The sequence below is a fragment of the Berghia stephanieae genome, chromosome 6 (assembly GCF_034508935.2).
Source record: "Berghia stephanieae isolate SIO BIC M18660-M18661 chromosome 6, UCSD_Bste_1.3, whole genome shotgun sequence".
NCBI classification, from domain to species: Eukaryota; Metazoa; Mollusca; class Gastropoda; order Nudibranchia; family Aeolidiidae; genus Berghia; species Berghia stephanieae.
The window spans coordinates 18444961-18466381 of NC_088365.1; the positions used below are offsets into that span (position 1 = coordinate 18444961).

At 36.5% G+C, this 21421-nt stretch overlaps 1 protein-coding gene and 1 long non-coding RNA gene across 5 annotated transcripts in view; one reads left to right on the forward strand and one right to left on the reverse strand.

Annotated features, from left to right (window-relative positions):
• Positions 1 to 21421, reverse strand: part of LOC144974604 (uncharacterized) — a 152901-nt gene that overhangs the window by 23793 nt on the left and 107687 nt on the right. The window contains exon 3 of the long non-coding RNA XR_013645777.1: positions 15283 to 15426. This is a non-coding gene — a long non-coding RNA (uncharacterized LOC144974604). The remainder of the gene's footprint in view (positions 1 to 15282; positions 15427 to 21421) is intronic.
• The window catches only part of LOC144974603 (aminoacylase-1-like), a 52199-nt gene that overhangs the window by 15817 nt on the left and 14961 nt on the right, over positions 1 to 21421 (forward strand). Inside the window, exons 1-8 of one of the 4 annotated variants that reach the window (XM_078917625.1) lie at positions 7998 to 8022; positions 13677 to 13760; positions 14063 to 14127; positions 16155 to 16262; positions 16792 to 16863; positions 18099 to 18121; positions 18580 to 18656; positions 20645 to 20731. In XM_078917625.1, the coding sequence (XP_078773751.1) occupies positions 8013 to 8022; positions 13677 to 13760; positions 14063 to 14127; positions 16155 to 16262; positions 16792 to 16863; positions 18099 to 18121; positions 18580 to 18656; positions 20645 to 20731 (526 nt within the window). In that variant the 5' untranslated portion in view covers positions 7998 to 8012. Of the gene's footprint in view, positions 1 to 7997; positions 8023 to 8288; positions 8405 to 8765; positions 8834 to 13676; positions 13761 to 14062; positions 14128 to 16154; positions 16263 to 16791; positions 16864 to 18098; positions 18122 to 18579; positions 18657 to 20644; positions 20732 to 21421 lie in introns of those variants that run through there. The other 3 variants (XM_078917626.1, XM_078917627.1, XM_078917628.1) reach the window with 3 other exon arrangements.

The window sequence follows — 21421 nt, forward strand, 5'->3', positions numbered from 1 at the left end:
AGAGAGAGAGAGGAGGAGGAGAAGGAGGAGGAGGAAAAGAAACAAATACAAATATGAAGAAATAGCATAGGAGATGATAAGAGATATAGTATGTATCATATATCGTTCTACATGTTACGTGTTGCTGTGGTCAGGGACTCTTTATAAAGCTCTTTGAGCACATTTAGTGGATATTGCTCTATATATAAGCTCACACTTTTGTTGTTGTTTTTTGTTTGTTTTTGATTGTTTTTTTTTTTTTTTTTTTTTTTTTTTTTTTGGTTTGAGGGGGGTGTACGGCATTGTGGATAGATAGATCCGGGATCGAGTCCAGCTGTCGGCATCTCGTTTTGTTTTATTTGTTTTTTGTTGTTGTTTTTTTTTTGGGGGGGGGGGGGGTGGGTTGTGTGGGGGTTTTTTTGGTGGAGGGGGGGGGGGGGTGAGTTCCCCTTATAAAAGAGATTTACTTACATTGCTTACTTTTGCGCAATACAGGGTGGCCGTCCTCTGAGTTATCTCGGTCTGTTCTCACAAAGATGAATAAAGAGTTGTTTTGTGGAAAGGGAGGGGGGGGGGGGAGTATGCATAAGTGAAAACTGTAGTGCCTTCAGTTATAATCTTATGGATAATGGCAGATGTTTTTATGATTCGACAAAAATAAAAATTTCCGTCATGTCCAATTATATCTATTTATTTTCTGTTTCAACTATCCCGTAAAGTTGAAGGAAAAGGTGAAAATTGTTGTCGCATTTTAACTTTTGACCTTTTGACACGATGTTTCAAGGTTTTCACCAAGCTTAGTTCGTCTTTTCTACGTATCTCTGTGCATTTATATCTGATCCTGGACATAATTTACCTTATTATCACCCGTCTGGAAGTAAAAGGCTGGGATTAGTTATGGCTGATCAATTATTCCTAAAATGGGATTGCAGCTGATGAAGAATATATCCTCGTTAATGTGTGTTGGGACAGGTTGAGAGATGAAAGCGATACGATGTGGATGAAGAGAGGGGAGGAAGATGAGGAAGGGTTGGGGTAAGAAGAAGAAGAAAAAAAAATAAGAAGAAGGAGGGGGAGGAGGAGGAGGAGGAGGAGGAAGAGAAGGAGGAGGAGGACGAGGAGGACGAGGACGAGAACGAGGAGGAGGATAAGGAGGACAGGTTGAGAGATGAAAGCGATACGATGTGGATGAAGAGAGGGGAGGAAGATGAGGAAGAGTGGGGGTAAGAAGAAGAAGAGAAAAAAAAATAAGAAGAAGGAGGGGGAGGAGGAGGAGGAGGAGGAGGACGAGGAGGAGGAGGAGGAGGACGAGGACGAGGAGGAGGTAGGGAGGGGGTGGAATTGGGTAATAGGGTATAGAAAGAATGAGAGAGTGGGAAGGGGGAAAAAAGGATGAGAATGAGAGGGAAAAAGGAAAGATAGAGGAATGGGAAAGAGATAGATGGGGAGAAAGAGAAAGACAGAGAGAGATGGTTATGTCTGTCATGGTCTGATGAGCGCTCAAGAGCTTAGTCGACTACATAATTTATGAAAAGTAAAGATGTGATAAATAAGGCCCTCAGTTTCTACTAGTTACAAATGACAAGTTTTTTTTTTAAGATGATATGAATAGAAAGATGATATTTAATTAAATAACTATTCGTATAAATGAATGGTGATCACAGTTACAAATGAGAATATGATGATATTTCCTAACGTATACCATCTTGCTGAGATGATGATCATGTTATGCGGACTGGTAAGGTTCCACCCAGTCAGAGAGTACTTGCAATTGGATTCAGTAGTCTGATGTCACGCGCCCGGCAACGGCGGCCATCGTGGTTCTAAACAGAGAAAATCGGTACTTTTTATTCTTCATGCTGGCTAGAACTTCTCATGTCTTGTGATCAGAATGTATAAAAGTTAAAACATGATCACATTTATAATGTTTTTCTCCTCTGGATACACTTTTATGCTCGTCGGAGGTATATCTCATAAGGACGTTCGCCATTGTTCCGATAGTTTAGACCCAGTTACTAAGTTACCATGCGTCAATACGAGGGATGTGACGTCATGACTGTTGGAGCGTATTCTTGCTCTCCAGGGCCCGAGCTCGATAGAATCTTGACAGCAATGTGGCTGGCAAAAGTGACCAAGGGAGCACCTGCGTCTTGGTGGCGGAAATCAAAATAGTGAAGGGCTCCACAAAGTCCCGAGAGTAAGATAATGTAAATGTTGCTGCTCAAAGCTCGAAGAAATAAATAATAATGTGAAATTGAATGTAAGCTTCAATTTAATTACAAAAACAGATCAAATGAACGTTTCGGGTTTCCCCTTTATAAAAAAAACAGGATGAATGAAACACCACATATGAATGAGATAATGACATTATTAAGACAACAATAGATTAATCAAATTATAGATTTCTGCAAGTTAGGAATTTCTTGCACGTTGTTCATTCTGACGCATTACTGTCTTGAGACAATGAGTCACAAATTTGAGTGACTTTACTATTATTAATATCAATGAGACGTCATCACGCCCGAATTCCTTTGCGTTCTTGGAGACGAGACGACATAACAAAAATATTGATGATCTCTGAAGTGGAACGAAACAATCGTAATGATTATAACGATGTGCTGTACAAATATCAACGAGGGCTCTGTCGCATTCCAACTAAATCATCTTTCCCTCGTTTTACCCCCCTGCCCCCCGCCCCCCCCCCCAAAAAAAAAATTACCTCAAATATAGATAGTTCGAAGATGACGTCACACAGGTCTTTGTTATTGTTTTTTGCCATCCGCGTTAATGAGTAATTCTCACTAAACTGTATTAACCAGACTATAAACGTTCATGGTTACACACAGTTTTGTGTGTTTGTCCGTTATACTTCCGGATGGCAATGTTATGAGCTTCTGAGCCAAACGCATACTATCTATTGATTGACACCACAATTTGCTCAATGTGCTCAAAGCTTTTTACAAATATCCCAAGCCAGCAGTAATGCTGAAGATACATGAAGGACGAGAAAATATTATGACGTTTGTAAGACACTTTTACATATTTCTTTTAAACTATGACAACACTAATGCCAGACAGTTACCATTTTACTCCTGAGTATGTTGAGAAAACATGAGTAAAAAAAAAAGTTTCCACGTCTTCAACAGCCACATCGTGATTCGAATCAAGGATTTAAGGATCAAATTAAAAAATCAAGGAACAGGCACCGGTGTAAGATAAAGATCTGAACAAATGTGCATGAAAGAAAGGTGCCAGACAAAGCAAGAAAGAAAAATACAAGAAATAAAATCATCTCAAAAATCAGTCTACCGCGACTGGGGATCGAAATTCAGACCTTCTGATCACCGGTCAGACGCGCCACCATTACACCACAGAGGCTCTCGGTAGTTGGGACAATTCTTTATAAGGGTACGAGTTTTACGCTGTGAACCCCCGCTTGCATCAAACAACACATACATTGAACACGAGAGAACGAGGACGAGGACATTTGAGTCGGTCCATTCTATAAATAAATAAATTAATAAATAAATAAATAAATAAATAAATAAATAAATAAATAAATAAATAGATAAATAAATAAATAAATAAATAAATAAATGAATGAATAAATAAATTTCCATTTATTCATCCCCAAGGGGAAATTTATCTTTTGGGTCTATTCCAAGGGAAGACTGGAATAACCCAGGCGTCAGCCGCAGTGCAGCGCCGCAACGTGAACTAGGGCGAAGTGACTTGCTCAAGGCCACACAACGAGAACGGTAGTCGAACTCGGTACCTTTCGTGTACGAAGCAAAGACTGTACCGCTGAACCACGCTGCTCAAAGACTTGGTACTTGTCTCGAACCACGTGGATCTTTATAGTGGTATTGGAATTGGTGCCACGTCACAATCGGGAGTCTCTTTGGTGTAATGGTAGCACGTCTGACCGGTAATCAGAAGGTCTGAGGTTCGATCCCTAGTCGAGGTTGGGACTGATTTTTGAGGATTTTTTTTTCTTGTATCCCTCTCTCTCTCTCTCTCTCTCTCTCTCTCTCTCTCTCTCTCTCTCTCTCTCTCTCTCTCTCTCCCATCTTGTGAAAAATTTCAAGAAAAGCATAATATATAATATGCGATCATGCCTCTCAACACGAACTTGTGCCACCATAATGTGTGTATGTGTGTATGCGCGCGCGTGTGTGTGTGTGTGTGTTATTATTATAAAGAGTGAATTATAAATACTTAGGAATTTTTAAATCAAATAAATGTCAAACATGTGATCATTTTTACTTCATATTCATTTTTTATTCAACACGTTTTGAGACAGTAAATGATATCACTTGATTGATGATGGCGATCCGGAATTGAGTCGTCATTAGCCTACACTTGTCTTCTACGTCAAAGAGCAATTCCTGTTCATGCAAAATTGAAAGGGATATTCTCATACACAGATTTGATCAAATCAATAATAAACGTAGATCATTTACTGACCAAGTTCTTTAGACAGTCGATTAACAAGATCTGTGTGTGTTTGTGTATGTATGTGTTTGTGTTATATAAAGAGTGAATATATCTAAATGTTTTGTACTTTTTAAATAAAAACATCATACAAGTGATTATTTTTGCTTCATATTCATTTTTTGTTCAGCACGTATTGAGACAGTAGATGTTATCCCATATTATTTGATTGCTGATGGCGATCAGGAATCGAGTCGTCATAAGCCTCCACTTGTCTTCTATATCACAGAACAATTCCTGTTCGTGCAAAATTGAAAGGGATATTCTCATTCACAGATTCGATCAAATCAATAACAATACCAAACGTCTAGATCATTTACTGACAAACTTCTTTGGACAGTCGATTAACAAGATTTGATCCATGTCGTCACACCTGCCTATTGTATAAGACAGCAGAGAGAGGCAGGTGAAGGTGGGAATGAGGGGTATACGGGAGCTAACACAATTAATGCTTGAATGAATAATGTTCATTAGACCGAGTTGTTCCCCTCCCTTCGAGTGTGTGTAATTTCGTTACGTCATTTGGGTGGTGGAAAGTGGAAAGTAAGAAAGAGAACTGAGAACTGAGACCGGAACATAATTATTTGTTTAAAACGTGTGCTGCTCAATGGCGTGTTCAAAATAACAATCCAAGGCATGTCGAAACAATAAGTAAGGTTTGGTTTTATGTCTTGTAAATTAGTGTTTAAATCAGTAGTTTAACAATGAACCTTTTAAAAGACGACAACAACCAACAATTATGCACACTGTATTCAAGAAACGCCTCAGAGATGGGAATGACTGCCAGGTTATTGGTAGTGATAAGTAACCTATTCTTAATAAATATACTAAATAAAATAAAATTCCCTTTATTCATCCCCAAGAGGAAATTTGTCTTTAGTGTCTATCCCGAGGGAAGACGGGAAGAACCCATGCGTCAGCCGCAGTGCAGCGCCGCAGTGAACTAGGGCGAGGAGACTTGCCCAAGGCCACACAACGAGGCGGGTAATCGAACTCATTACTTTTTGGGTACGAAGCAAAGACCGCACCGCTTAGCCGCGTTGCCTCCTCATGTACGGCTATGTGGTCTTGTGGTATGACACTCGCTTTCGGATCGGAAGGTCCTGGGTTCGAGCCTCGCTCGGCGCATAGTTGAGTCCTTGGAAAAGGCTCTTTACTCACATTCTCTCACCGTACTCAGGTTATCTCCGTGCGAAAAAAATTGTGATATCGCCTAACAGGTGTCATGTCTCGTTCTACGTGTTACGTGTTGCTGTTGATCAGGGACCCCTTGTAAAGCGCTTTGAGCACGTTTAGTGGATATTGCGCTATATAAAAAAAAATCTCAAAAGCTCAAGTGCTTGTGCCAAAGATAGATAAATCATGTTTTTAAAGGCTGAATAGGGGGCTTGTTTTATATGAAAATGAGTTCAATCCAAATGAGTTGGCAACAAATAATTCAATGAGCTTGAAATAAAACTCTGTAAATGCAGGGGCCTATCATTCTTTAATCTGATGTGGTTCAAGTTCTATTTTTTTTTTTTTAACACAGCTCTCTACTGAGCGTTTATATAGGGAATGAGATTAGCGGAAGCGTAGCGTCCCTTGATTGGACGTCACCCATAGTCTGTGACGTCACCGGCGGAAAAGTTATTAGAGAGAGAACGTCATGTTGGTTGTGCGCATGCGTCTCTCGTCCTCGTGGACCTGATCGGAAAGCATGTAGCAACACTGGTCGTGGAGAACTAGACCCGACGCCTACAGAAGGAACGAAATTGACGTCACTCCATTTTTTGGTGACTCGTTTTTACTCACTTATATCAATCAGACTGTAAACGCCCAAGGTTACACATAGGTTTGTGTGTTGAGCACGTTATATCCGGCTTGCGGATTGTGAGTATTTAAGATATTGGCATAGCATCAATAAGGTGGTGAAAGATTTATTTTTTTCATTGAGTGACTTTGTTATCGGCCAGGTACTCATTTTGCGCCTGAGTAATTGGTGAGAGGACGCGACTAAAGGATCTTTACCAAGGACTCAATTTGGCGCCGACCGCTACAAGACTCGAACCAGAACCTACAGGTCACAATTCTACTGGCACACCAATAGACAACAAGTCACGCAGGAATTACGACGGAAACGGTCAAGTATATATAATCGGCCGATTACCTAATGTTTACTTGCCCCACATACCTACCCCATCGGGGGGGGGGGGGGGGGGGGGGGGGGGGGGGGGGGGGGGTAAATGCTGAGACTCTAGCCTTGAATCGGAAGGACATGACTTCAAATCTTGAAACTTGACATTTTATTTCTTCATGATTGCGATGTTAAAGGCACTGATTTGTATGAACGCAGTCATCGTTAACATATTATAGATAGTATGCGCTTGCAAAGAAGCTCATAACATTGCCACCCGGAAGTATAACTGACCAACACACAAAACTTTTATAGATAGTTTAAGATGCGTTATAAGTTTCGTGATTTTTTGATACGCGTTTATCAATAAATCATACTAACTTTAGTGACGGTATCTTGAACTTCCTATAAAAGTTTTGTGTGTTGGTCCGTTATACTTCCGGATGGCAATGTTATGAGCTTCTTAGCCATGCGCATACAATCTATAGTCTGCTTCATACAGTTTAGTGAGAAGTACGCATAAATGCGAATCGCAAAAAAACAATAATAAACACCATAGTGACGTCATCTTCGTTCTATCTATAGTCTGACACCGTGGCCTGATACTGACCAAAAAATGACGTCAAAATGCCAGTCTTTTGCCACAAAAGTAAACAAATCGTGAGTTGTATTCAATAGTTCAACCAATGAAATAACTTGTTTCCATGAGCTCTATTAAAGACAACTCACTAGGCGGTGCAGAAAACAAATAATGACGTCAAAATGCCAGTCCTTTTGGATTTCTTTCTTATCCTCTTTTTTTCGATTGATTTAGTCGTAGCTGTCATCCGTATCAAAGTTGAAGTTCATTTGGAAAACATTGTGTAGCGAGCGCTTATATCAACAATGATGAGAAATAAAGGGCATGTAGAAGTGTCAGGTGAAAACACAGAATTAAAATGTCCGCTAGCCATATCCGGGGTCCAATTGGCACACGACACCTATCTGCAATATTTTAATTCTCTGTTTTCATCGGACACTTCTCCATACCCTTTAATTCTCTTCAGATCATGAGTCAGTTCCAATGCGTAATAAAAGAGTGTTATAGTTACGTCATGGTCAGTTCTGTACACAATTGTGTGTGTTGCTTTGTTTAATTTGTCAGTCGGGTGTTTTAAGTATTTTACCTAAATGCATAGCATAAAAAACAGTCAAAATAAAGCAACACTTGATGACGGTAATTTGTTAAGAAAGAGTAATGTTTGCATAAATTATGATTTGGCAATTTGGACATTTGAAATGGCTTACATTACAGCTACCATTAAAATGATTGATTTGTCACGTCCTTTTTGGTCACGTCAATAGCAGGCTAGAGAGTTATAGTTATAGAAGACATTGAATAGGTCCTGGGTCACGTCTGATTATGTATGTTGTGTATGATATTATGTATCTCGGTAAGTAAGGATAACATTTTGAATAAGTTTGTACGATACAGTACCAGGCAGGTACCAGGCAAGAAAACACGATTTAAGAGTTTATATTTTGTTCCAGTTTTCCACTTTCCTCGTCAATATAATATTCATAGTCTTCATTTTAAAATCTGAAACTGAAAAGCTAACCTCGCAAAGACGGACATTTATATTACAAGCCTCCTCCGCTCTGTTCATTGGCTGATCAAGTTACATGGCGAATTGTAAATTTATGGTATCAGTAATGACCTTTGACCTTTGGTGTAAAATGTTTGGACTTTCACTTTCATTTCCATCTTTCACTTTCTCGCCGCTCTCTTCTGACTAAAATTTCACTGTATTTGGCTTAAGTGGGATAAGAGAAAAGGTATATTTTGGTAACGGTTATATTAAGTTTATCAATATTATTAATTTAATCTTGTCTTAATTCTAATCGAAGTGCTTATTCGCAGTAGAACTGCGAATGACAGTGGGGCCATCATAGGTACTTTGGTAAAAAAAATTCAAATTGGATTGAGTGAGCTCAATGAAACCTATATCATTTTAAAGTGCTTTTCAACACGATTCTAATGATACCAAAATTGTGAAAATCAGATTAGCAGAAGAAAAGTTATGTTAGTTTAAAGGCTGAAAAATAGTCTTCTATTTGCCTTTGCCTTTGTTATTTACCGGCGGACTTTGTGACCTGAAAAGTGGTGCATTTCCGGTAGGAACCACCATTTGGATTTCAAAACTGGTCTAAAATGGCCGCTAATATTTGAGTAAGGATTTTGCTGGAACGAATTTCATGGATGCGGTATAAACTTTGCCCTGAATTTAATTTTATATAAAAGTTAAGATGTTAAATAAACGAGCCAGCATGAAATTTTGATTTACCAAGTTCTAATCTTTTAATTATCCAAAGCTAAATTATACCCTATTTTATCCATAATCAAAAGTTATACTAAATTGTCATTGATTTTAAAATAAACTAAACCAAACGATAGAGTAATTTCTCCTGAAGAAAATAAGACATCAATCATTAAAATCCACCCATAAACAAAAAATCTATGGAACTTTTTCTGAGACCCATCACTCAAAAGTAAAAAAAATCGGGTCACAGCCACTAGCCCATTTATCGGCTCCCTGCTGGAGGGCCAAATGGACGTTTACCAAAGTACCTAGTGTAGGGCCTCCTTTTCGCTCACGAAGTGCCCAAATTCGCGACAAAATATGGGACAAAGCCGTTCCGTACATGCTATTTTAAAAAATTAATTACGAAGCTGTTTGTTGATGAATATGACTGAAAAGTTGGCACACAGTTAGAAAAGAGGTCATTTTAGATTATGTCAAGCGACAAAACTCGTACGATTACCAGAAGACCGTTAAAAATAGATTTTTACTCTTTGGATTTGGAGTACAATATTTCTAAAACTACAAAGAGGAGAGATTTTGTCGCTCATAAGGTTATATATATGCAAATTTCTTCTATTTATGTTTCAAATTTCATTGGATTATGATAAGTACTTTTCCCGTATTCTCACAAAACATCAACCCAATTTGCATTTCAATGAGTGAAAATATGGAGACGGCCATTTTGTAAAGATGTGCGATTCTCAATTCCGGAATCGAGTCCTATCGATTCCAAGAGCTCCGATTCCAGAATCGAGTCCTTATGCAAGACTCGATTCTGGACTCGATTCAAAATTTCCCCTCGATTCCACGATTCCTCACTCCGGACTCGATTCTGTTACCATATTTGGACATTATATTTCTTTCTAAATTTCTAAGAAAACTGAGAAAATTAATTTTCCTTTGCCATATTTGGTATGGTTCCGCTCCGTTTCCGAGAAATGATGATAGGCTATTAATTAAGGCCTAATCATTACCAAATTTGGACATAAGCATGGTACCAATTTCCTATATAAATGGAGAAAATTACATAATTAATTCATCATTCATCACATTTTTTATGATACCACTGACGCTGATATTAGTCAACTCGCAAGTACGATGGCCTCCAAGCAGAAAAGTGATGTATGGACCCACTTCACCAAGAGTCCCGGGAAGAAAGTGAAGTGCTCCCTGTGCAGTATGGAAATGGCAGACTGTGGCAACACCAGCAATATGAACAAACACCTAAGGCTGAAGCACCCTGCGGAAACACGAGAGCTCCAAAACGATCAAGCCCAAGAAAAAGCCAAGAAGCCACGCCTGGAACAGCCGACTCTTCAAGAAGTCGTCCAACAGAGAGCAAAGTATCCCATGGCGGCCATCAAATCCGACGGGGAGGAGCCAGCACCCTCTACAACAGAGGCCAAAGAAAGCACAAGTGACCTCTGGTCACAGTTTGACACTCTGGTTGACAGCACCTCAAGGCGTACGGCCACAGTCACGACAGAAGTGGAGAAGAGGCGGTACCTTGAGGACCAGAACATTGCAAGGAGCCAGGATTGGAAAGAAAAGGGTACCCTTTTCCCGAGACTGGCTTCACTAAGCACAAAAGTACTTGTGTATACCAGCATCATCTGTCCCGTCCGAAAGACTGTTTTCAGCTGCTGGTGAGCTCGTTTCTGCAAAGAGAGCTAGACGGACTCCTCAAAACATCAACATGATGTTGTTCTTGAATAGCAATATGTGAACCAAAAAAAAAAAAAAAAAAAAAAAAAAATATGTGTATATATATATATATATATGTGTGGTGCTCTGGGAAAACAGGGTCAAACCTACAATTTTTCAAAATTGAGTTGGTGGTATAGGCCAAAGGCCAACACATTACTGAGCAATATGTTCTTTATTTTACCTCGATATCTTGATTAGATCCTAAGATATGGGTGTTTATGTCCGCAGGGGGGCAGAAATGGGAAATTGAGAAAATTAGCATTTAAAGTCAGAGTAATGTTTTTTTAGACAAAGAAGTAAGTTTATTAAAAACGATTTCAAAAGTATTTAGAAGCCACTTTATGGCTTTATACTTGGTGAATCGAAAGTTAATATGATGATCTTTCGATTTCTACCATAAACCCAAAATAGCCAAATAAAATCCATCGAGCTGTTTTTGCTTGTATCTGCGTTACATTCTCCGCGACTTTGACCCGGTTTTCTCAGAGCGCCACACACATATATATATATATATATATATATATATATATATATATATATATATATATATATATATATATATATTTAAACAAAAAACAAAAAAAAAAAAAAAAAAAAGCAAAAAATATTTTAAAAATTATTGTCTCTCAATCAGGCTGCTGACGACGCAAACTGCATTGATTTATTGTCTAATGCGAATTGCATGGTTCTGAGGTCTTTGTTAATAATTATTTTTTTTTTTACATTCAGCTGTTCTGGGATATAGATAAACTCCCCAGAGAATATTACACTGCAGTCCGCTTTACGAAATAACTGCCTTTATCATGTCAGAAATATTGGGCTATTTTTTTGTTTAATTTGCTAAATTTTTATGGGTTTTTTTTTCTATATTTAGCAGCCTTGGAATCGGGCTTGGACTCGATTCCGGAATCGATTCCAACTTCCGATTCCAGAATCGAGTTCAAAGCTCTGAGACTCGATTCTGCGTCTCAGAATCGATTCTGGACTCGATTCCTAAAAAGTGGTATTCGCACACCTTTACCATTTTGCTCCACCATCGTGCGACACGAAAATGACGTGAGCGAGGCAAGGCTGCCAGGTGGCCAGACTTTAACCTGACCAAATTCGACTTCAAAAGTGGCTAAATAGAAAATCATATGGCTTTCACTATTAAGACTAGTCCACTTAAAATGAACTAAATTTTGACAAACATAAATGTGAATAGACTAGGATAAATGTCAATGAGATAAGAATAGATGAATAAAATTTAATAAAAGAAGCAAAATTATATATTTGGCCACTTACGTGGCCATCTGGCAACTTGTTCGCGATGACTGACGACACAAATCCTCGCGCGCTTTTTAAAAATTAAGGCATTGTTTCATTGTTATGACATAGGGATAGTAGATTAACTGTCTCTCTCTCTCTCTCTCTCTCTCTCTCTCTCTCTCTCTCTCTCTCTCTCTCTCTCTCTCTCTCTCTCTCTCTCTCTCTCTCTCAAATAAATACTAGAAATAACATAAGCCATGGTCTCACGGGACCGATTGATAATAATTTAGCAGACATTTTTCGTTTGATTTGTATGTGTTGTAGACACAAAACTGCACTTCGGAAAAGTGAAGTTCCAAATGATCAATATTATGTATATTTTAAAACAAAATTATAGTTGACCCTAGCCATACAGCTCTAAAACTATACAAGTTAGAACTTTTCTGATGTCTTCATCATATTTTCTAATAATTTTTCCATAAAATTGCCAAGTTTTAATATCTTATTCCACGTATTAAGCGAGATATAGCCACAAACCAGAATAAAACGCAGAAAAAACGTCCCATATTTTCCGTATTTTTTTCTCTTTGTGAGTCATCCAAATGAATGACACATTTGAAACTGCATAACTTTGTTATATATTAATGGATTTCCAAAATTCAAAAAGATTTTTACTCAGTGGAGATAGGGCTTTGATTTAAGAGGAGTAATTCCTACAAAAATAGCAAACAAAAATTTTCATGGTCATTGCTACATCGTGGAACCGCTTGTCTGTCAACTGTCACTTTGAGTTTGAGAATAGTTCCGTCCCCGTTTATTGTATTATTTACAGTTAGTTAAATATATTTTATAAAGTCCCATGAATCTCTCTCTCTCTCTCTCTCTCTCTCTCTCTCTCTCTCTCTCTCTCTCTCTCTCTCTCTCTCTCTCTCTTTCTTTCTATCTATCTATCAATCTATCTCCCTCCCCTCCTCTCTCTCTCTCTCTCTCTCTGAGCTCTCTCTCTCTCTCTCTCTCTCTCTCTCTCTCTCTTTCTCTCTCTCTCTCGCCGTTCCACATCGTTATAAAAACTAACTATAGCAACCACCACCACCTTTACATGATCATCCTCCTCGTCATCATCACTATCACCGACACTACAACCACAACCATCACATCATCATCATTACTACCACTACAACAGCTACCACATCATTATCAAAACTACAGCAACCGCCACCACCATTACATCATCATCATCATTATCCTTATTGTCATCATCACTACCACTACTGCATCATCAACCACCACTACAATCACAACCACCACATCAACGCCACCATCACTACACAACAACAGACACATCATTATCATGATCGTCAACGAAACGCAAAATAATAATAATAGTAATAATAATAACGTAGTTTACATGTATTTATATTTTGCACCCAATCCTCTATACAATAAAGCTCTTGGCTCTAAGGCTACTACTGCAAATAACTGAAATGAATTATATCTACTAGTTGCAGTATTACTTGCGAATAACGAAAACAACCGCAATCTACTATTCGCAGTACTGCAAATAGAGGAAATCATTATTCGCAGTACTACTGCAAATAGAGGAAATCACTATTCGCAGTACTACAGTAAGAGATGGAAACAAACAACATGAATTACAGTCTGTTACCAGAAATTTTTAGGGTATTGACATATTTTGCATTCAGCATTTGCTTAATAGGAAGGCATCCATTGTGTATCTTAACCCATTAAATGTATTATTCAAAATCAAGGATCTTTTTTTTTCTCTTCAGTAAACATGGAGGCTGAAAATCCATCCGTCACTCGTTTCAGGCAATACCTCAGAATAAATACAATGCAGCCTAATCCTAACTATGGTAAGATATCTTTAAAACTTTATGACAGCTCCCTTAAAGTTAAAGATAACCTTTTGTATGGAATGATTTAAGCTGAATAGTAACATCGAGAAATTGCTTTGGAAGTTCAACAACATATTGTTTAAAAGCAAGTCAGCCGTAATAAGGCATTATTTTTAAGCATTGTTATCCCATCAACCTGATTAGCCAATGTTTGTTCTATTTTTGAAAGATTCTAATTTGTAAGATTTTGCACATTGACTGTTACTTTTTAATAAATTACATTGTTCTTTTATTGTCTTTTTTTATTGTTTGTTTCACAGATGCTGCCATCGAATTTCTCAGAAAGGAAGCAGACTCAATTGGTTTAGATTTTTTTGTTCATGAGGTATTTGCTTGTACTCTCTTCGTATTTCTTTATAAAAGAGCACAATAAAAGTAAAGAGTCAGAAATGTTAGAAACAAAAGTAACACTAACTAATTTTGTTTGGAAAGATTGAATCGTTGCGAATATTATTTATAAGCCATAATTTTAGGTCTCTCCAATCACACAAATTACAATGTGAATAAATACCTGGTTCTGGTAGTGACGGATATTGTTAAACACAATAGACTTAGCATTAGCATCATATCAAAAGGGTAGCAAGCAATTGCTACTGTCCATTAAACGCTACAGAAACCTGGATAACCTCTGGCTTTATGGGCCTCATGGCTTTGTTAGAGATTCAGTATGAGTAGAATGTTGTGGGGTGACTTTTTTTTATTATCATTTGATATCTATTTTAAATCTTATGTGATGGGTCAAATGGAGCACTTTGAAGCATACTGGTCATGATGCAAAGCTTGAACTGGACATGTTCCACTTTTATATATTATATTATATTCTTTAAGGGGCAATTTGGCTCAATTTATGGTCTTTGTTTCGTACCCGAAAGGTATCGCGTTCGATCACCCGCCACTGCACTGTTTGGCCTTGAGCAAGTCACCTCGCCCTAGCTCAATTTGCGGCGCTGCACTGCGGCTAACGCCTGGGTTATTCCAGTCTTCCCTTGGAACAGACCCTAGAGACAAATTTCCTCTATGGGATGAATAAAGGGATTTATTTTTTTTTTATCACAAAGAAAAAACATATATATCAAGCAGTGCCATAAGGTCATTTTTGCGATGCTCGCCACAAAAATGCTTCAATACTAAATTATTTGGAAAAACTAAGGGCAAGCTTTGCTTCCATTATTTTTTTTATTTCTAGATTAAAAGATGTAAAAATAAACCAAAAACTGACGATTTGGATTCAAAATTATAGTACTGTTATATCTTTTTAAAGTGCAACTTTTTTTTTTTTTAAACCTTTGAGAAACTGTTTCCGCTATTCTATTGGAGCTAGATCGCCAGTGTTTGGTTTATTTTAACAGTATTCAATTGATAGAAGCTGAAGAAAGCGATTTTTTTTTCCAAATAACTTATTATTGGAGTATTTTTGCGACAAATTTATCAAAAACGACCTTTTGGCACACCCTCATATGAATTAACAATGTCAACTTACCTTTCAAAGATATTCTTCCGTATTGTCTGTATGTTCTTGAAATTCAATCCGTTTATATTTTATTGGTCAGATTAAGACATTCAATCAAATCAGGATTTTTATCATTTTGTAGAGTTGTTATAAAGTATATCTTGCTCTTAATGCCTGAAAATAGAAAAGAGTGAAAAGGTTAGTAGATAAATGGATATATACGTTCTCATATAAATAGAGCACTTTCACAGATTTACCATGTTCAATGCGATTCACTGTGTTTCACTTTCATAAACGTGCATAAATGAGTACCTTGCAGGTGTGTTAGTCAAGTGGGGTAATGTATGTATAGTGCCTTACTCAAGGATGCAATATCAGGACCAGATATTTCCAAGATCACTGTCACCCATCCAGCCACTGACCGCTTCACAATTTAACCTTAATGTATATTTATTTGTTGTAAAAGGTCATTTCTTCACAAACGAGATCTTTCATTTTGTGACAAAACATTCTGCTATAATCAAGTGTCCTATCTTCTGCCTCATAAATTAGAGGGGGGGGGGGGGGTTGTTTTGTTGTTTGTTTTTTTTTTGTTTTGTGTTTTTGAAAAACTATTCATTCTTCTCTATAAATACCTTAATTTTCATTTGAAGCATTTTATTCACCAAGAAACAGTTCAGTACCAATTTTAGGTGATGAGTCATATGTTCAAAATCGTTGCTATCTACTCTTTCAAATTTCTGAACTCAGAAACTATTAATTACACGTAGAGGTAAGAATTGAAAATTTGTGAAAAAGCCTTCCTAACCATTCATTTTCAATTCCCTTTTTTCTTTCTTCATTTAACCGTTTATATTTTTAAATCATAATTTTTTTATTATTTTATGTTTGCTCATTAACAGACAACAGTAAAAGATCGGCCCATTGCCCGTATGACATGGAAAGGAACAAGCCCTGGTCTTGGATCCATCCTGTTGATGTCTCACATGGATGTTGTGCCAGTGTTTCCTGTAAGATTTCAACTTCAGTGACGTTTATTGTGATTAAAGAATGCTTCATTCCAGCATTTAGAAGAAGTATTTATTTTAATGTTGTGTTCATTTTAATTAAAGGTACTTCAGTTTTATTTAGCTCGAGACTTTCAGCAATATTACCTCTGCTATCAATTTCCTAATTTTTATTGAATCAGTATAACTTAAATGTAAAACTATGCAAGTTTTGCGTGTAATAGTTAGTTTGTGACCTGTAGGTCTCGAGTTTGAATCCTGATGTGGATGACACAGAGTTGAGTCCCTTGAGAAGGATCACTTTTCTCACAACACTTAGGTGAAAAATGAGTACTTAGCCTTAACAACTGTATTTTTTTTTGGGGGGGGGGGGGGGGGGGTTGATTTTTTTACAACCACAATAATAATATGTTATGGTAGAACAAGACTCAAAGCATTGAAGCAATATTTCGAATCAGCTTAAGGATTACTTGCATAAAATGTAATAAACTATCGAGAACAGATTTATTTAATTTTTTTAATCCGTGGACAGGACCAGTGGAAACATGAACCATTCAGCGCTCACAAGGATGACAAGGGAGACATTTATGCAAGAGGATCTCAGGTAAGAGAATGGACAGCTTGTTTTGAGTTTTGACGTCGACTTGTGATAAAGCATTTTAACTCACTCAATCCTAGAGAGTTTTGCTACTCTTCAAAATTGGAAAAAATATATATTAAAAATGAACATGTACATAGATAATTTTATTCAACTACCATTAACATCCAAAAACTAAAAACATTAGCTTTGATACTTCACCTATAATTTGTCTCAGAAAAATGTACTAAATAGGCATGGGGTCAAAGTAACTCGGGTAAACTACAGATATAGTCGGTGTTAGGGTTGAGTGAGTTAAGATATACATATACATATTACTTCACAATTTAATCTTAAGATATATTGTATTTATTTGCTTTAAATTTGCATTTCTTAACACACGAGAGGCACTTGGGTTTCTCGCAAATTCTCCCATGATACGTCCAACTGCTCTCCTTTGAGTCATTTCAAGAGCATCATTTTTTAGTGCCGTACAAAGCTAGCATATTTAAAAGATAGCCTCACCAGTGTTTTATAGCAGTGGATATGGGTGTTTTTAGAGCATCTTTTCACAATTCTATGAATACAAATGTTTGCTTTGTTGAGTTTTTTTATAATGTAATATGAGGAGGAGGGGGAGGGTTGCACTTAAAATGATGATAAGCTTTATAGATTCATATATAAAATGACAGACTGAACAATGGTGACTGGAATTAGAAGGGATAGATAGATGGATAGACAGAGGGAGAGGGAGAAATATTTTTATTATTTTTATTATCATTCTTCTTCTTCTTCTTCTTCGTCTTCTTCTTCTTCTTCTTCTTTCTTCTTTTTTATTTTATTTATTTTTATTATATATATATTATTATTTATTATTATTATTATTATTTTATTATCACCATTACTATCAGTACTATCATCGTTATTACTACTATTTTAATTACTTTTTCCCCCTATTACAAGAGCTGTAACAATAATTGCCTATTTGGACAATAATATGATTATTGATATATTTATTATTATTTTATTATTATTATTTATTATTATTTTATTATTATTATTATTATTTTATTATTATTATTATTATTATTTATTATTATTATTATTATTATTATTATATATTTTATTATTATTTATTTATTATTTTATTATTATATATTAATATGATAGATTTTTGCTTTTACAAATGTGTAATGGTAAAATAATCATTTACTACTATTTTGTTTTTCCCTGGCCCTTATTTTTATTTTTTTCCTCTTAAGGATATGAAATGTGTTACAAGTTGGTAAGTTTGTTTGGTCTCCTAACTTTTATTGTGTTTGATTAACAATTGATTAACATTCTTATTATATACTACTAGCTCCAATGCCAAGAATATTAAAAATGTATGATAAAGGAAATATAAAACGTTTTGATCCAGAGGAATTATAAAATGTGTTTAAACAATTCTATTTGATTCCATGGATTCTGAGGTCCAACTCATACTTTAAATATCTTTTCTCTCTCTCTCTCTCTCTCTCTCTCTCTCTCTCTCTCTCTCTCTCTCTCTCTCCTCTCTCTCTCTCTCTCTCTCTCTCTCTCTCTCTCTCTCTTCTCTCTTCTCTTCTCTCTCTCTCTCTCTCTCTCTCTCTCTCTCTCTCTCTCTCTCTCTCTCTCTCTCTCTCTCTCTCTCTCTCTCTCTCTCTCTCTCTCTCTTTATTTTTTTTGTCTTTTATATTCTTTCATTTTAAAACCTCTATTCAGGTATTTAGAGACTATAAGAAGACTAAAATCTGAGGGAAAGAAATTTGCACGGACAATTCACTTAATTTTCTCATCTGGTAAGAGTTATTTTTTTGTCATATTTATTTTTATTATTGTCTTATATTTTTATTGTCTCATCAGTTTTGTCCTCCCTAGGTTAATATTGATTGATCTTAATTTACTTATGTATTCATGATTTAAAGTTGAGTTTTGGAAAATCGGACAGAATTTGTTTCTTTTTTTTTTTCTTTTTTTTTTACAATTTGCCATGTATTTTTTTCCCTGCTTTGTCTGTCACTGTATCAATCACATCTTTTCAAATACTCATTTTATACTAGTCCCTCCTTAGCAGTTTTCATGTTTTGAGTACCTAAGATTGATAAATTTGACATTTTACGGGGGGGGGGGGGGGGGGGGGGGGGGGGATTCTTTCGGCCAAAACAAAGGGAAATTTTATTCAGCTAAGGTTTTCACATATAATTTGCTTTAAATCTTTGATAGAATCAGGTGTGTTTTATTCCTGGAAAAAGGAGAAGTCAGTTAAGAGGAGACATAAATGTTTAGATTCTTGTATGTGGAAACTGTTTAAAACCTATCAAATATTTCGAGTTAATCTTCCTTTGTCAAAGTCTGTAAATGTTTATTGTGTAGAAAATGAATACACTGTAAAATCACATGGAACAACAACAAATGACATCAAACTTCTACGTCATGGCACAAGACCGAAGGACTAGAGCTCAGCTGGTTCGGATAAGTTAGTAAGTAAGTAAGTAGAAAATGAATTGTTACTGTTCAATGTCTGTGGTTTAATGGCACCGTCTCTTATCATGTAATAAATACAAGTGATGTTGAGTATTGTCGGTGACCAAATGGGTGACAACTGGGTGGGGTTCCCGACCTCCCATAGTGGGCAGGGAGGTTCTTACTGCGTCTTCTATCCCCCTATATCTGTTTTCCAACTTGCATTCTGTCTTGGTCTTGGAATGAGATTACTTGGTTTTATCCTGGCCCTAGCTGAGAGGGAAACAGTCAAATGTGTAGTTAGATTTGGGAGATGATATTTTTTTCATTGTAAATCATCTCTGTTATGCACCGTATTATGTTTTGTATACATATTATATTATATGATTTGTAAACATTTGAGTGTATTCCTCTTAGTGGGGACCTATGCTTATGTCTGGATGAGACTTTTAGGTGATCGCAAACTAAGTACTTTGATAGTGTGCTCTTGGAATCCACATCTGTTTCCTGTTTGAACCAATTCCCCTTTTGTCTTCCCTTTTCTTGGGTGCTTTAAGTGTATTTCTAGAACTTTTTACTTTCCCCATTTTCTTCCTTTTTACTGGCGCTGATATGACCTTAATGTGTTGCAAGCCCGTAAAACCCTTAAAATAAAAAATAAAAATAAATGGATGGCAATGATTGCATCCCTGTGTAATGTCAAATCACTTTGTCTGGGTGGGGATCCTGACCTCCCATAGTGGGCAGGGAGGTTCATTCTGTGTCTTCTATCCCCCCATACCCGTTTTCCAATTGTTTCCTGTCGTTGTCTTGGAATGAGATTACTTAGTTTTTTCCTGACCCTGGCCGGAGTTCCTTGGCTGGGAGGGAAAGAGAGAATGTATAGTTATAGTTTAGGGAGATGATATTTTTTTCCTTGTAAATCATCTCTCTGTTATGCCTTGTATTATGTTTAGTTTACATTTTTATTTTATGGTTCATAAACATTTGAGTGTATTCCTCTTAGTTGGGACCTGTGCTTGTGTCTGGATGAGACTTTTAGGTGATCTCAAACTAAGTACTTTGACGGTGTGCTCTCGGAATCTACATCTGATCCCTATTTGAACCAATTCCCCTTTGTCTCACTTTTTCTTTTGTGCTTAAATTGTAATTCTAGAACTTTTTACTATCCCATTTTCTTCCTTTTTACTGGCGCTGATATGACTTTAATGTGTTGCAAGCGCCGTAAAACCCTTAAAAACAAAAACAAAATAAATCACTTTGTCCTTTCCAGCTCCAGAATGTATTAATACAAAACGCTTTTAATTCTCCATGTCACTTTCAGATGAGGAAGTAGGTGGTTCACCAAGCAGCGCATTTGTTAAATCCAAAGAATTCAAGGAACTCAATGCTGTATTTGGTCTTGATGAAGGTATCAATTCTATATTTTCAGCACACATTTATATTAGCGGTTCCAGTAGTTCAATTGGTAAAACACAACTGAAATGCAAATGTATCTTGTTCATGGAGGGGGGGGGGGGGGGGTGGCTGAAGGACCAGTCTGCTTATCCAGCAGAGATTGGGTGGTTTGTACTCTAAAGGAAGTATTTGTATACCTACATCAACTTTTCATATTTACTTACACTCAAGTTACCATAAAGACATGTTACTGTTTGAACAACAATATTAAATAATATGATGTTTAGTGTTACTACTGTCATATCATTGTGCTTGCAGATGTTCAGTCACTTTGTTGTTTATCCAAAAAGTATGCAGATTATTTTTCTTCAATAATTTTTTTTTTAATAATTTTTTTTGTGTAAGATTTCCGAATTTAAAAAATTGATTTTAATTTCTTTCTTGCATTTTACCAATTTCCAGATCCTCAGTCCACTTTGAAAAAAAAAAAACCAAAGGATATTGATGATAATATTCATAATAAATAAATAAGTGAATTAATTAATTACATTAAAAGATGTAATACTAAGAAACCAAAAAAAAATTCAAACGAAAAAAAATGAAACTTTTAACCCATATCTTCTCAATGCACCTGATTGCACCCGCTAAAATCCAACATTGAGCTTCTCTATGCGACCAAATGCGCCCACTAAGGCTATGGACC